This window comes from Eleginops maclovinus, chromosome 18 (genome assembly GCF_036324505.1).
Source record: "Eleginops maclovinus isolate JMC-PN-2008 ecotype Puerto Natales chromosome 18, JC_Emac_rtc_rv5, whole genome shotgun sequence".
Classification (NCBI taxonomy): Eukaryota; Metazoa; Chordata; class Actinopteri; order Perciformes; family Eleginopidae; genus Eleginops; species Eleginops maclovinus.
In genome coordinates, this window is record NC_086366.1 from 25,342,721 (window position 1) to 25,358,002 (window position 15,282).

The 15,282-nt window shown below is 40.6% G+C and overlaps 2 protein-coding genes across 2 annotated transcripts in view; one reads left to right on the forward strand and one right to left on the reverse strand.

Annotated features, from left to right (window-relative positions):
• Positions 1–367: 367 nt before the first annotated feature.
• Positions 368–3,271, reverse strand: sbds (SBDS ribosome maturation factor). The gene is made up of 5 exons (XM_063907804.1): positions 3,012–3,271; positions 2,696–2,825; positions 2,408–2,608; positions 1,961–2,125; positions 368–904 (listed from the first exon to the last, which is right to left on the reverse strand). Exons 1-5 carry the CDS (start codon positions 3,137–3,139, stop codon positions 779–781), a joined length of 750 nt encoding a protein of 249 aa, XP_063763874.1. The 5' UTR covers positions 3,140–3,271; the 3' UTR covers positions 368–778.
• A 1,830-nt stretch (positions 3,272–5,101) lies between these two features.
• tyw1 (tRNA-yW synthesizing protein 1 homolog (S. cerevisiae)) overlaps positions 5,102–15,282 on the forward strand; it is an 88,264-nt gene continuing 78,083 nt past the window's right edge. The window contains exons 1-7 of the mRNA XM_063907686.1: positions 5,102–5,234; positions 5,520–5,647; positions 6,280–6,393; positions 7,125–7,226; positions 8,284–8,478; positions 8,647–8,922; positions 12,452–12,574. Coding sequence (XP_063763756.1) covers positions 5,138–5,234; positions 5,520–5,647; positions 6,280–6,393; positions 7,125–7,226; positions 8,284–8,478; positions 8,647–8,922; positions 12,452–12,574 — 1,035 coding nt within the window. The 5' untranslated portion in view covers positions 5,102–5,137. The remainder of the gene's footprint in view (positions 5,235–5,519; positions 5,648–6,279; positions 6,394–7,124; positions 7,227–8,283; positions 8,479–8,646; positions 8,923–12,451; positions 12,575–15,282) is intronic.

A 15,282-nucleotide genomic window follows, 5' to 3' on the forward strand; every position in this document is an offset into this window, starting at 1 on the left:
GTTGGGTGGGTGTGTGTCGTTGGATGAGGTCACAGGGGTAGTGGGGGCAAGGTTGCTAAGCATTTTGTAGGTGGGAAGTGAGATTTCAAAGTCGATTGGGTGTTTGATTGGCAGCCAGGGGAGGTCGTGGAGGATAGGGTGATGTGGTCGGAGCGTCGGGTGGAGGTGAGCATGCGGGGAGCGGAGGTTTGAATGTTACATTAAAGATAATACATGTATGGTTTTATATTGTGTAGCAGTGTTTGATAAGGGGTACTTCTCTGTCCTTACAGTTAAAACATAGCAACACTCAGATTTTTGTCTTTAAAATGAATTGTGTGTGTGTGTGTGTAGGAGGAAACTCACCGAGTAAACACAACAAAGAAGATTTCAAGTTAAATATTTATTTACTACAGAGAAAAACAATTCATTATGACAAAATATAAAGTTTTAGGTTAAGGTAATTATCCGTATCACTGGGATTTCAGGGCGACTATATGGCACGCAGTCTGGGTTTGTGATGCTGAATAAATAAGTCACTGCAGGCCAGAACTTTTACTGTTCAGTAAAATGTAACACAAATTAATTTACATACTCAAATAAATTTTCAAAATACATTCCACCTAGCATCTGGCACAACCTTTCCTCCAGTTAAACTCCTATGTTTGAACACTCTGAAAGAGGAATGGCTGAACTTTGCACGAGTCTCCTCAAAAATATAGTCCCTCGGAGAGGTTTCAGCCTGTGTGCCGCCGTGAAGCGTGTCAATGTGGATGACAGTCCTGATGGGGGGGGGTTCCTAGAACTTCTCTTCTCCCTCCTCCACATCCTTCAGACTGAGGACCTCCAGAGAGCCTTTGCCTTTAGTCTCACAGCGGATCAGCTCGTCAATCTCCCGGAAGCAGCCGGGGTCCACCAGAACCACCTGAGGGGGGGCGGGAATAAAGGCATAAGTTAATACAGAAACAAATCTAATCTAATATAGATTATAAAGTAAAAATCATCACCCTACTTTTTTTCTTTTTCTTTCCCTACCCCATGTAAAGCGGCCTTGGGTCTCTTGAAAGGCGCTATTTAAATTAAATCTATTATTATAAAAACATTAAAAATGTTAATGTTTTCACTTTTTATTTCAACCCTGATATCTGATATATTTATTTAATATTCTATTGAAAAAAAAAAAAAAAAGGTGATAACAGTGAAGCAACTTTATTTGTCTCCTTTTATTTACATCTAAAAATGAACCAAAAGTAAACCTGATAAACTCAGTTCAAGTCAATAAAGAAAAATCTAGAAAAATAATACAGAGGAGACACTTTTAGCAAACGGGAGGCAGAGAAAAAGGCCCTGTTCAGACCCCTACACCCTCTCTCTCTCTCTCCATTCTGTGAAGGTCTGCCACTTTCAGTGCTTTTCCAAACCAACTAGGGGGGGTGTAAGCGGGGGTCCAACTGAAAGTCTGCATCAGTCCTGATTAACCTGCCCTATCTGACAATGTGCAATGCCGTTTGTGTCCTTCATGAAACACAGCGTGAAAAAATAGATCCGAGCACACATTTACTAGTAAACTGCGCAAAATGAAAAGAGATTCAAAAATGTCAAACATCATTAACATCAGGATTACATTGTATTTTGTTTAGTTTTAAACTTAGGACCTGTGTCTTTAACACAGCAAACGTGTGCATTTGTAAAGTTTGGTATATTTACAGGAACTAAAGAAAGCAGCTGAAAAACACAAGATTAAAGCGCCATTAAATGAAAGTTTTATTATAATTGAATGTATCATTTTGTATTCGAGAAGTATAACCATGACTACAAGAAACGAGTTTATCCTGAACCTTGCTGCTGTATGTACCTTTCAGAGAGACTACAGACAGAGGTTATTCGTCGCCATGGGAGTGTGTAAGGGTCCGTTTGGAATTGGGACTAACAGTGTGAACCGGCCAAACTGGAGCTCAGTATTTATCTCTTTTCCCCTCACCATTTCCAGCTCCTCGTCGAAGTCCTCGCTCTCCACCACCTGCAGCAGTGGCTTCAGCTTCTCCTTCAGCCTCTTGGCATCCTTGGCTGGCAGCACCAAGCGCAGCCTCATGTGGGCCCTCTGGATCTCCATGGACTCCTTCAGCTGCCGGATCACTTCCAGAGCCTGGGAACAGCCGAGTCAGTTAGTCTTACTACTGCACAATTAATATAAAGCAAAATATAACATTTTTTTGGGTCGAAGCAGCGACAATGCAATAACTTCTCCTCGCAACACAAGAACACATACACATACCATATGACATTTCAATTGGAGTACATGTTTACAGGTCTACATAACTATATGTTAATACATCAAACTAACAGATGAAATAAAATGTTGTGCATCCAAAATATTTTCCACTTATTTGTTTTATCCTTAATCAGAATTGAAATCCCCGCTCCTCACTTGCTGCTTGGTGCTCTTGTTGGCCTTCACAGAGTAGTGGATGTCCTTCATGGCCCCCTCGATGAGGCTGACTGTGTATGGCCTCTTCGTCTCGGGGTTGACACACTTCTCTGCCACAATAGAAGCAATATCCCTAAACATCGTCTCCAGCTGAGAGTGCCTTTCCTTGTCTGACACTTGAAGCTCCCCTTTGGTCAGGATCTGTCCCAGAGAAGGGGATCAAGCATTAGGTGAGGTTTAGGGAATACTCCACAGCTAATAAGAGGCGAGCACAAACTCATTTCTGACCTGTTTACAGATTTCTGTCTGATCCTCTGTCCCAAAACATTTCGTCAAGTCATCCTTCTTTGCCACCTGACCCTTGGACACATTAACGAACACCGTGTGTGTCTGCAGAACCTCATCCAGGTCTTTCTCTCTGGAAGAAAGTCAAATAAAACGGAGTTTCAGAGGTGGATAACACGGCATGACAGGCATCGCAGTGACCTTTACGGAGAAAAACTGCGAAGGTCTGTTGATTTTATGACAAATAAAGACATATTAAGTTAACCAGTTGGTCCAAAATGCTTTAAATATTTGGATTTTTGATACAAATGTTACTCACGCTCCTGCTCTCCAGCTCACCACCGAATTCTTGTAACATGCTATTTCAAAGCGCTTCCCGCCTTTCTTTATCCTCACCACCGCCACATTAGTCAGCCGTATTTGATTTGTTGGCGTGAATATAGACATGTTTAAGTTTGATGAGACAGACCTGCTCTGTCTGAAGCTGCTGTTGACAAAAACAAGTAGTGCTGTCAGATAACTGCGTCGCCAATGCGCCCCAAATGTGCGTTGGCAATAAGTGTCCGCTGTGAAACAACGACGTCAAACAACAGTTCCGCGTTGCTTCTTCAGTCGATTAGTGGGTCATGCTAGTTTTTTAAAAATAGGGGAATTCATGAAATATTAAAGAAATTATATAAATCAGTATACGAGTTAAAAATATATACTGTTATTAAGAGACAATGTATTCTCATAACTACGCACTTATAAATATTTTAAACGTTTTATTTTGAAAGTGTTAATCAGAAGTGTTTCTATCTTATTTTGTGGGCGCCTTAACTAATGAAATGCAGTGCCACACTGTGACCACCAGATAGCGAAAGTACTTACGAATAGCTATGAATTTGGAGTTGTAATCTCTACCTGTGCCTAACATTTGTGTTATAGAGTTTCTTTAAATGTTTGATTTGATATGGCTTTACGTATTAATGTCTATGTAGAACATTTTTTTTTGTGCACTGGAATATTTATTAAAGCTGATTATTATTGTTTCTTTCTAATTATGTGGTACCCATTATTTACAACAAAGAAGTTTAACAAAAATTGCCATAGAAAGTAAAAACTGAATATTTTTACACACAAGCGCAAGAAATATAATGTTTTTTTTTTGAAATGTTGAAGGTTTTTGCAGCTTTTCTGTTTTTCATGTTGTCCAATAAGGTGCCTTATTTTTCAAGTTCCATAACAAAACGATTAAAGCAGGGTTTCGTGTCCGACCATTTTGATTTGTGAATATGGTATTTGCCAATAATAATTTCACTCCAGGGTGGTAACAGGCCACCCCAACTAGCCACTCAGAGAAAATCAGGACATTCTTATGTACAGATTCAAAATAAAATACTTTTGAAATCTCATATATGAGCTATCGTCTCTCTAATTTTAGATACGAATAAATTAAAAACTGTCCATAATCAAAGACCCATTTCACTTCAGGGTGGTAAGCAGGCAAAGATGAGACTGATGAATCTGGGAGGAATAAACTAGGGGCAGAGAAAAATCGTATTATTAAAGACAGCAGCATCATAGAGGCCAACAAGGGTGTGTCTATTTGCTATCCAGGCCAGTCGAAAGACTTTCTGAGGGGTACAAATGCTGCTGCTGGAGTACTGACTGGAAGCAGTGCTGATATCATGTCTACAATATCCTTTTAAAATACTCTGTCCAACAATATCAGTCTCATGAAGAAATACTTTTTTTTAAATAGCAGAAAAACTTTCAGGAGGGGACTTTGAGAGAGATTCAAAAAGAACGCAAAGTATCTCATTGTATTGTTGGTAGTTGCAAAATATAATAAAACAAAATACAACATCACATCAAATAAATAAATATGAACATTAATACCCAATTTACAATTTGTAAAACATTTTTATAACTGTCCAAAAGCTACCATTGAATAATCACAGTGAAAAGAGGGATTTAATATCGTTTCTCTATCCGAATGACAAAGTTCACATCTATAGTCAATATTCAGGTTAAATCATGCAATAAATTTTAAGCAGGGTCAATTATTTGCAAAATATTTAAAGACGCGTCTTTTACTTTATTTTAAACATATTTATTTAAAATATGGAGTTGCAGCATTTCATTAGTCAAGTGTAAATTAATTTAGAGGTGGTGGTATAGTCACACTTCCGGTACTTACTTTCAAAATTAAATGACCAAACAGAAGCAAGCAAAAACGATTGGACTATTTAATACGTGTGTTTATTTGGAACATGAGCAGAAGAAACACGATTCTCTCCATACTTGAGAAAGTGAGTTTTGAATGAGAGATATCCATAGTATTTTTGCCATAATATCACTTTTTTTGAATGCCGCATGGACCGCCTTGAGCGTCACAACAAAACAGAGAACTGCACTTCCCGGCATGCCACACAACATGGTTGCACACAACATCAGCTGCAAATGACTTTTCACATTAACACACAATTTACAGCTACGCTGAGTACCTTCGAGACTATCATGCTCTGCATAAGTAGTGCGTCTGCATCGGAAACTAAAGGTATGTTTATTTAAAGTGTTATCGGAACAGGAAACGAGCTTAGCAGCCTGTTTCTGCTAGTGTTTGTACTATTGTTAACTAGCATGTGTGCTAGCCAACCGCCTTTATTCAGGGCAGGTGACCTAAGGTTGGGGATACATCCTGTTAAAGCCTGTTGCTGCTTTTTGGTTAGCCTCTGTTGCTACAGTGAATTTGTACACATAGTGAAGTTTATTAACCTTTATTATTCATATTGTTTCTCAAAAAATCCCCCCAAAAACCCAAACTTGATGTATTTCCCTCCAGGCTCACAGAATGCTCACTGTCCCGGTGAGAGCTATCTTATGTTGGTATGGTACCACCGGCTGTACCTGTACTCCGCTGCTGCTCTCCTCTTCGGGGTCTGGTTCGTCCTGAAGGTGGCTCTGAAGAGGGTGAGGTGTTACCTGCTCATACCTCTGTGTGCTCCTGTTTGAATTGCTGAACAGTTTAGTCAGTGGCTGCTGGTTCTCAGTTCAAGATTCAAGATACTTTATTGTCATATATTATGTACTATGTATGTGTATATATGTCACATATATAGACATAGAAGTACAAAGAAGCAAAAACTTGAAATATTTAAGTAAAGTACAAGTCCCTCAAACTTGTACCTAGGTGCAGTACCTGAGTAAATGTATTTAGTTACTTTACACCACTGACTATAACAGGCTGTTGCACTGTACAATGTAATTCTTGCATTGAGCTCTCATACCTAAATTATAAGAAATTATACATACACAACAAGCATACTACACTAGAATAAGACCATTTAAAAATACAAGATACATACATACATTAAAAAAGAAAGTAAGAAAAAGAAGGTGTGTACAATTCCTGTCCAAGAATAAAAGTGTGATGCATGATACAAGTAAAAGTAAATCAGATATGTAAACAGCAGGGTATAGTATGTTGTGTAAATAGGTTATAGTGCTTATTATGTTTGGGATTGTCCTTGTAATACATGAACCTCCACATGCAACACACATATTTGTCTTTGCAATAATTATCCTTGTCTGTGTGTTTTTAGACAAGCTTCTCCAAAGATGTCTACAAATCAGTGCAGAGAACTGAAGACTCTGACACTGTGGTCCACGTTTCAGGAGTTAAGATCTTCTACGGCTCTCAAACTGGAACGGCAAAGGTACACATAGTGTTTAGTAGTGTTAATAATAGTATGGTTCTTCTGAAAATCTTCTGATAATGATAAAAATCAATATATAACAATAATGGTAATTCCATCGATAAATTGTCTCAATGAAATAACTATTGGTAAGGCACATTTTTCTTTTTCTCCTGTGTGAATTAACAACGAAAAAAAAAAAAAAAAAAAAAAAAATATATATATATTCTCATTTATAAAGAAGTGCAGTGCAAAATAAAGATAAATATTGAACAAGTATATTTTTTGATAAGAAATATTGAAATACTATCTGTAGACTGGATTTGTTTGCAAGCGTATTCACCAGCCTCGTTTAGTCCGGTTGAATTGTACCCAGGTGCATTTAACCCCTTGGTGCGGATCATTTGGGTTGGTGTAAACGCAGTCTGAGACCTCTGATGTGAACTAAAGAACTGGACTCTGGTCTGGACCGCTTGCTAGTGAACTCTAGAGCGGTTCATCGCTGGTGTGAACGCACCAAAACGTTTTAGCGAAAGAATGAAGCAGAATGGATTTAGCCAGGTTGTTGAACAGTGTGCTGTAACAGTAAAAAAGCTCCATCAACAAAACATAAAAGTGCTCGATGCACTGCAGGATAGTGGCAGAAAATGAAAGACAAACCTATTTTTTATCCAGGGTGTGTGTAACATACATTAGCCTATAGGCGATGGCAGCACATACATCATGAGGGAAATGACTGACACTTTGTTCAGGGTTTTGCAAAGGAGCTGTCAGAGGAGGTGAAGACTCTGAATATTCGAGCAGAGGTGATCGACATCAAAGACTACGATCCAGACGATCGACTCTCTGATGAGGTAAGCCGGTTCCAGAGTCAGGTGAAGGACAGTAAGACATCACTGTGTAGAGACATAAAGCCTGTAACATTACGTAAGAGATTTTTTCACTTCCCCTAATTTAATCGTTGTGTAATTTCACTGACTAATTAATGCCTCTCTTAAATGTTGCTGTATGTACTAAGACGCTGCTCCAGGGTGTTAATTAAATATCTAGAAGTGTAAGACCCATCAATGCTAACTTGCAAGGCTTAATTAGAGCAAAATTAATCAAAGTAAAATAAATCACAACTGGTTCTTTTTGTTGTAAGCTTGACAACAAAGGTGCTGTAAGCCCCAGATCTGTAATGTGCCTGCTCATCTTTCCTTTCATTTTTTTGGGCACTGATTGGTTATTTCCAAGGCTGGCACAGAAAACAAATGTGTTACACAGATCCTGCTCAGCTGAGTAAGATGGATATTTTAATCAGTGTTCCTGTTTTTTATTTTGTGGGCATAGTGAGGTGCATTGAGAGATGAATATGAGATCTAGGAAACAGCAGGAAAGAAAACACTTTTTAATCAGAAAAGGACAAGCATGCAGTATCAACTTTAAATCCATTAAAGCAGTTGATCCTGGAACATTAGTCCAGCATTGGTCTTCCTATTCCTGCTTCCAATTGCAGGTTCCAGTTCCAAATTTAAATTCCAAGTTCTAATTCCTCATTCAGCATTCCAATTCCAATACCAAGTTCCAATTACAAATTCCAAGTTCCAATTCCATGTTCCCATTCTATGCTCCAATTCCAGGTTTCATTTCCAATTCTAGCTTCTAATTATAGTTTCTAATTCCAGGTTCTAATTTCAAGTTCCATTTCCAATTGCAGGTTCCAGTTCCAAATTTAAATTCCAAGTTCTAATTCCACATTCCAATTCCATTTTTCAATTCCAAATCCCAGGTTCCAATTCCATGTTCTGATTCCAATATGTACAGTATGCTTGTTGTATTTCCTGGAGCTTTTCTTGCTGCTCGATTGCTTTGCAAGATTTGTCTCTATTTGGATATGGCTTACAGCATTGTGTTTACCTCTCCATTCAGTGCACCAACATGTCCGTGTGCGTGTTCCTCGTGGCCACCTACACTGACGGAACCCCCACGGAGAACGCAGAGTGGTTCTGCAAGTGGTTGGAGGAGGCATCCACTGACTTCAGATACGGGAAGACCTACCTGAAAGGCCTCAGATATGCAGTGTTTGGTCTCGGCAACTCTGTCTATGTCGGCCACTATAACACGGTAATCTACTATATCAAGTACTATCAGAAAGATGTGCTTTACAAACGGTTATTCAACAAATGTCTAAAACTAGAAAATTAACAAATGTAGCTCAGAAGTTGGAAGAATAGTCCAAACGACTTGCTCAGCATTCAGTAACTTTCTTTCTATTTCTCTTTTCCTCACCAGGTGGGTAAAAACGTGGACAAGTGGCTTTGGATGCTGAGTGGCATGCGAATCCTGACCAGGGGAGAGGGTGACTGTAATGTGGCGAAGAGCCGTAATGGCAGCGTTCAGGCAGACTTCCTGGCCTGGAAGGTGAAGTTCCTGACCCGCCTCCAGGCCCTGGCCAAGGGAGAGAAGAAGCGCTGCAGCGGGAACTGTAAGAGTGGTGGCTCCTGTAAGACCAACAGGAAGGAACAGGAGGAGGACGAGGTGACTGCTCTGCACAACAACAGCTCTGAGGTACAAACGTTTATTTCACCTTTTGCATTTTCAATGGCACACCGTAAACACTTTTTTTCTTTTTGGCCACTTACTGGTTGAACATCTTTGTGTTGTGCGTTAGGTCAACAACACTTTTGCTCTCACAGTGGCAGTTTGTAGTTTGCTGTGTTCTGTCTGCATGTTGTTTCCTCATCAGTCTCCTGTTTGTCCCTGCGAGTTGGATGAAACTGAGGATGTCAATGAGCCCTGGTCCGTGTCGATATTGAATTAGGAACCTAAAATATGTTCCTGGTTTCTGCCAAATTCTGTGATGATTAACTTAGTTTTTATTTTGGCCCCTGACTCAGAACACAAGTGAGTAGATGAAGGCAATTGGTGAAAAAAAAAAGAAGCAAGGCTGATGTCTAATTCTGGCTTGATGATGTTGTTCAGCATCACAAGTGCACTTCAGATATTATCTCAGGAGGCTGGAGTGGATTGGCTGCGTTAACGCCTCATCTTGCAAGGACTCAGGAAGACAAGTGTTACCCAGTTTATTGTGTTTGTAGCACGGATAATAATAATACAAAAAACAAGACCGTATCATCAATAAGAGCAGAGGATGTGACCTGTGATCACGGCGGCGGACCCCATGGTTGTTAAGTGGAAAGGTGGTGCAGTGAGGTGGATAGAAGCAGAAGATCTAAGAGTGCGGGTGGGTGTGTTAGGAGGTCGGAGAGGTGCAGAGGAGTGAGGTTTTGGATAGACTCTAAAGTAAGGAGCAGAATCTTAAAATCGATACAGTATTTGACGGGCAGCATGAAGTTGCTGAAGAACAGGTGGGGGTTCTGGTGATGATGCAGGCTGCAGAGTTTTGGACCAGTGGAAGTTTGTGGATGGACTTATGATTATTATTATTATTTTTATGCACTGGTATCAAATCTGTAGTCAGTACTGGAAATATGGTCCACAAAAAATAAAAAGGTTATCTATGGATCGCAAGGTTGGTGGTTTGATCCCCACCTGTCCTCATGTCAAAAACACTCCTCATAGTAGCAGCACTGGTGTGTGAATGGATTAAAGCGCAATATGAATGACCATTGACAAACACTACCTTTTATAACACACACATAAATACAGAGAGCTTTCATACACTTCATAGTACACACAGATGACCAGTTGTCATGGCAGCAGCGACTCAGAGCCATCTGTAGCTGAGACTTCCTCCTCTCTGATTGCATTCGGCTGAGGTGACATTCAACTCCAAGAGGAGCTGAGAAAATCGGCAAGGTCCATCACGGTGATTTATCTTTCCTCTGCACCCCTCGTGCATTCGTCCTGCACATGGGGGCACAATCTGCAACACACAGTGTGATAAATCTTTGGTAAACATGCGTATGGTTTTCTAGGGAAGAGGATTTGAAAGATCTGACCAAAAGTGATTTTTTTTTTGTTCTAATAATAAAAGTCTGAATATATTTTGTTACGCAGAATTCTGACTTCTTTCTTGGAATTCTGAAATTAAAGTCACAATTTTGGCTTTTTTTCAATTCTGAGTTTAAAGTCAGAGTTCTGTATTCTCTTTTACTAATTCAGAATTTAATCTCAGCGCCAGGGCCGTCGCACAGGGGGGTAAACCACCACAGCTGTGGGGGGGCCCAAGGCAGAGGGGGGCCCATGGGAAGTTTAGATTTTTTTTTTTTCAAAGTATTTTTTGTTGTTGTTCAACTAAATTTCATGATAAATATCAATCTAAATGCAAGCTTAACGTATTCGTTATTATACATTTTATGGTATATTATTCCAAAAAAGTAAAATCTGCTGTCACTACACTATTGTGAACACCCCTTGAGAAAAGCGCAAGATGGTTCAGTCCACACTTGATGCTTACGGTGACTCGGTGTCGGTGTCGGTGGTATGCAAGATGTCAGAGCGTAAAAAATGTAAGTCTGGTTCTCAAAAGAGAAAGGAGAGAAAAGACAGGGAGAGGAGGCAAATTGAAGGAAGTCAAGTTCTGACGAACTTCTTTGCAAAGAAAGGTGAGCACAAACGTTTAAACACACAAGATGAAACGGCATTATTAGGTGCCATACGTCCTCCGTTATCGTTGCTAAAATAAGCAGAGGCTATCCAAGAGCTACACTTTCAATAAGGCCTTGGTTAAGTTGGCATAAAGGATAAATAAAGTGAACATTATATTGCAACAGAAGGCTACTGATTTGAAGCAAGCAAATATGAAATGAATACTAAGCCGTTATTATGCTGGCTACATGATGAATACTAATATATAGCATAAGCTAGTTCCCAGACGTCATATTAGCTTACACAATGGCCAACATCCATCCTAGCTGCCTGCTAAAACATCATTTGTGAAACACATTCCAGAAACTGCCACAGAAAGTGGTCCTGCAGCTGCAACAAGCCATGTCAGAAGAACAAACAAAAGTATCATGCGGACTCTGACAAGAACATATCCCAACGATCTCACAGCTGGTTTTGAGAATGAAGTTTTGCACCTAAAAATAATACATGAAGCCACATTTCCTCACAACCTGTCACCTCTTCAGCTAATGCCATATATAACCTGCAGCTACAGAGCATTTTTGGAGAAATCTGCATTGCATTGAGGATTTTCTGCACCTTACCTGTAAGCGTTGCTGGTGGAGAACGTGCTTTCAGCAAGATGAAACTGGTTAAAAACTACTTGAGGTCCACCATGTACCAAGATAGACTGAACAGTCTTGCTCTTCTCTCCATTGAAAGCACATTGGCAAGAGTATTGGACTTTAAGGAACTCATCAGTGATTTTGCCAGCATGAAGACCCGTCAGTGGGCATTTTCTGCAGAGTAAACCGGAATATTTGTGCAAAGATTCTGATTCTGAAATCTGTTTTTGCCTTTTTTGTTTCTTTACATGAAAATGACGATTGAGTCATGTTTTGTTTGGTTACCTTTTATGATTATTATTATATTTGAAGATTTGCCAAATTGTTGTTCTCTAATAAATATAATGGGTAAATACAGTCTTGTGTGGTTGTGTTTTCTTATACAGTAGCTTAAGTAGACTTGTGAATTATCGTTAAATCATAATGGTTAGATATAGCCATTGTGGTGGGGGGTAAGGCCCTTGGCAGACGGGCGGGTGGGGAGTGTGTGAGTTGAGGGGGTGGGGGGCCCATCGGGTTTTTTTGTGTATGGGCCCAGAATTTGGTGCTACGGCCCTGCTCAGCGCTACAAATAAAAAATTAACCTGTGATCAGAAAAACAAAATGTCCCATGTGGCCCTAATCCTCTTCTGTAGTGTTCTCATATAACCAGGCAGCTCAACAGGAGTGCTGTAATGAATCCTAAAATGATTAAGCATTTTAACAGTTCCGGCTTCCTTGTTTTAAAGTAAACATTTTTTGAACGTGTTTTTGGTTAGATGCTTGATATAAGGTCTGTGGTTTACACACACTTTTCCTACAACATAAAAAATCTAATTTTTCATTTATGGTTTCCATTCGAGCATGTTTGTCACTTTTTTATTTGTTGTATTAAACAAATGTTGGACTTATTCTTGTTCCAGGAGGATCTGATGGAGTCCAGCAGTGATGAGGAGGAGTCTGGCCTGCAGGATGAGAACAAATCTGGTTCAGTGGTTGACATGGAGGATCTGGGGAACATCATGAACAGTGTCAAGAGAGCAAAGGTCAGACTGCCACACTCACAACACATTTAGTAACTTAAACGCTTGTTTTTTAGGCACAACACAAGTTTATCACCTTTCCCTTTCTCTGGAAAACTGCTACAATTCAGGACGAAAGAACATAATCATGACAAGCTTCAGAGACGTGTGATATACTTGAAAAGCTGAGCTTGATTTACAGTAGTTACCTGCCTGCTTCACATTATTACAGTAAGGGTTATTATGGAATCATTTTCAAACTGGAGAAACTGGAGCCTGTCATGCAGCAGGTTTATTTTCAGCGTTTCCGCGTTAAGGTCTGTGAGGAGGCACCATCGTGGCATTAAGCATCCACCACCTTAGTCCAAGCTCGGTGTGATGAGGAAGGAGCTGTCATTGATGGAGGGTGGCAGATGGGTTGATAGACACCAGACCCCGGCAGGCGAGAAGCAAAGGCTTGCGTAATTGCAAGGACGCCCACTTTACAGACTTGTGAGGAACGAGTGACTCAAGAGAGGGAGTAAGACAGAGAAGGAAGAGGCAATATCTTCTTTATAGGAAGAGTAAGGAGTGAGGCAAAAACGTGAGCTTTCACGGTAAGACGGTATGGAAGGAAAATAAATCTAGGTAGAGAAGCCCTCTGACTATAAGACATACCGTATTTTCCGGACTACAAGGCGCACCTGAACATTAGCCGCACCGGACTAAAAGCTGCAGGTGTTTTAATGTTTAATTACCATATGTAAGAGAATATGCACAAAGGGGATTGTCAGGAAAGAGATGGCTGTTTGGGAACACATCCCTTTTATTAACATTTAAAAAAACAAGTTAACGGTACATATTTGCATAACTTTTTACGTATATGTGCAAGTACTGGTAATTACAAGTACGAAACATGTACTGTGCTGTTCAAACGAGTAACAAATGTACTCTATAACAATAACCTACAGCACACCAGAAAAATATAATCGGCCTACCTTTTGGGCTAAGGTGCAGTAACACGGCTTTAACAAGAAGAAAAGACAGTCATTCATCGCCATCTTTGTCTTCTTCCTGCGCACTAAAACCACCAGAGTCCTCTTCTTCAGTGTCGGAAACGAACAGGCTCAGGGTGGCTTCGTCATCCACTCTCCCAGTCTCTCCTTCGTTGTCGCTTTCAAAACCAAAGAACTCCTCGTTGTCAGTGTCGGAATCAAACACCCTCTGGAGGGCCGTGGCGGTGTCCTCCTTTTCATCACGCAGCAGTCCAGCCCTTCGAAATCCGTTGGTGATCGTGGATGTTTTGACACTTCTCCACGCAGTTTTGGTGAATGATTTATTGCGGCTCGTCATCCACGCCTCCCACTGAACGCGTAGTGCTACTTTGAACGCACGATTCACACTGATGTCGAGTGGCTGCAGTTGCTTCGTTGTGCCTCCAGGAATCACAGCTGGAATAGAGTTTGTGCTCTTAATGGCTGCTTTCACAGAATCTGTAATATGGGCCCTCATGCTGTCCAAAACGAGCAATGATTTTTTTTGGCGAAAGAATCCTCCAGGTCGCTTCCCATAGCACTCTTGCAGCCACTCCTTCATTACGCTTTCCATCATCCACCCTTTCTTGTTGACTTTAACAGAGATGCCGCTCTGGGATCTCTTCTCTTGGCATAGTCATCTGCTTAAAAATCACCATTGGTGGAAGTTTTAACCCGGATGCTGTGCAGCCCAGAACACAAGTGAAATTCGTTCTCTCATGGCCAGTGGTTCTCACCGTGATAGATGATTCACCTTGCTTGTTAACAGTCCTAGTGAGAGGCAGGTCAAACGTCAAAGGCACTTCATTCATATTTATGATCTCGTCCGGTCCGATGGAATATTCGTTTATCTTTCTTAGTGTGAATTTGCGGAAGTTTGTTATTTTTTCCGCGTAGTCGGGAGCGAGTTGCTGACACACAGTCGTCCGCGCCCTGATGGACAGTCCTGTTCGTTTCATAAATCTGTGACACCAGGATGGTCCACCTCTGAAATTTTCGATCTTCATTTCGGTGGCGACTGTTTTGGCTTTCAGTCGGATCTGCACAGTTGAAACACCTCGCCCGTTTGCTCTCTGTGTGTTCACCCAGTCTTCAATAAAGTCTTCAAGTTTGGGCCATCTGCTTTTATTACCTCTGAAAGCTTTTTTCGTCTTTTTGGACTGAGCCAGTTCTTCACGCTGGCGTCTCCAACGTCTCACCATTGATTTGTTTATACCAAGGGTACGTGCAGCAGCTCTATTTCCCTCGTTGAGAGCCAAATCGACTGCCTTTAATTTAAAAGCTGCATCATATGCATTTCTTTTGTTTGCCATAATGAGGGTTTGTGAATGAAAGCTTCCTTTGCTCCTGTAATACTCGTCTTGCTCTTGCTAATCTAGTCTCTTTTTCTCGGTAATTCGTACGGCACTACTTTGCCTGGCAGACGGACATGTGACCAACATACCACTCTTTTCCCCCGTGACTGTGTGTCTGATCACATGCCCTTCCGCCAGGCAAAGGACTGCCGTACAACAGCGGAACAAACCAAAACAAAACCTCTTACGATATCACAAAAATCATGAAAAATCCATAGAAAAGCCGCACCGGACTATAAGCCGCAGGGTTCACAGCTTGTGCAAAAAGTAGCGGCTTATAGTCCGGAAATTACGGTACTTTATTGATCCCAAATTGGGAAATGTTTTGCGTTTGCATAAAAAAATAAAGAGTAGAACAAAAAAG

Coding starts and splice junctions, on each gene's coding strand:
- sbds (XM_063907804.1), bottom strand. CDS start 3,139: ATGTCTATATTCACGCCAACAAATCAAATACGGCTGACTAATGTGGCG. Junction 2,609..2,695: donor AGACAGAAATCTGTAAACAG/GTCAGAAATGAG, acceptor TCTCTGGGACAG/ATCCTGACCAAAGGGGAGCT. Junction 2,126..2,407: donor ACAAGAGCACCAAGCAGCAA/GTGAGGAGCGGG, acceptor GGCTGTTCCCAG/GCTCTGGAAGTGATCCGGCA.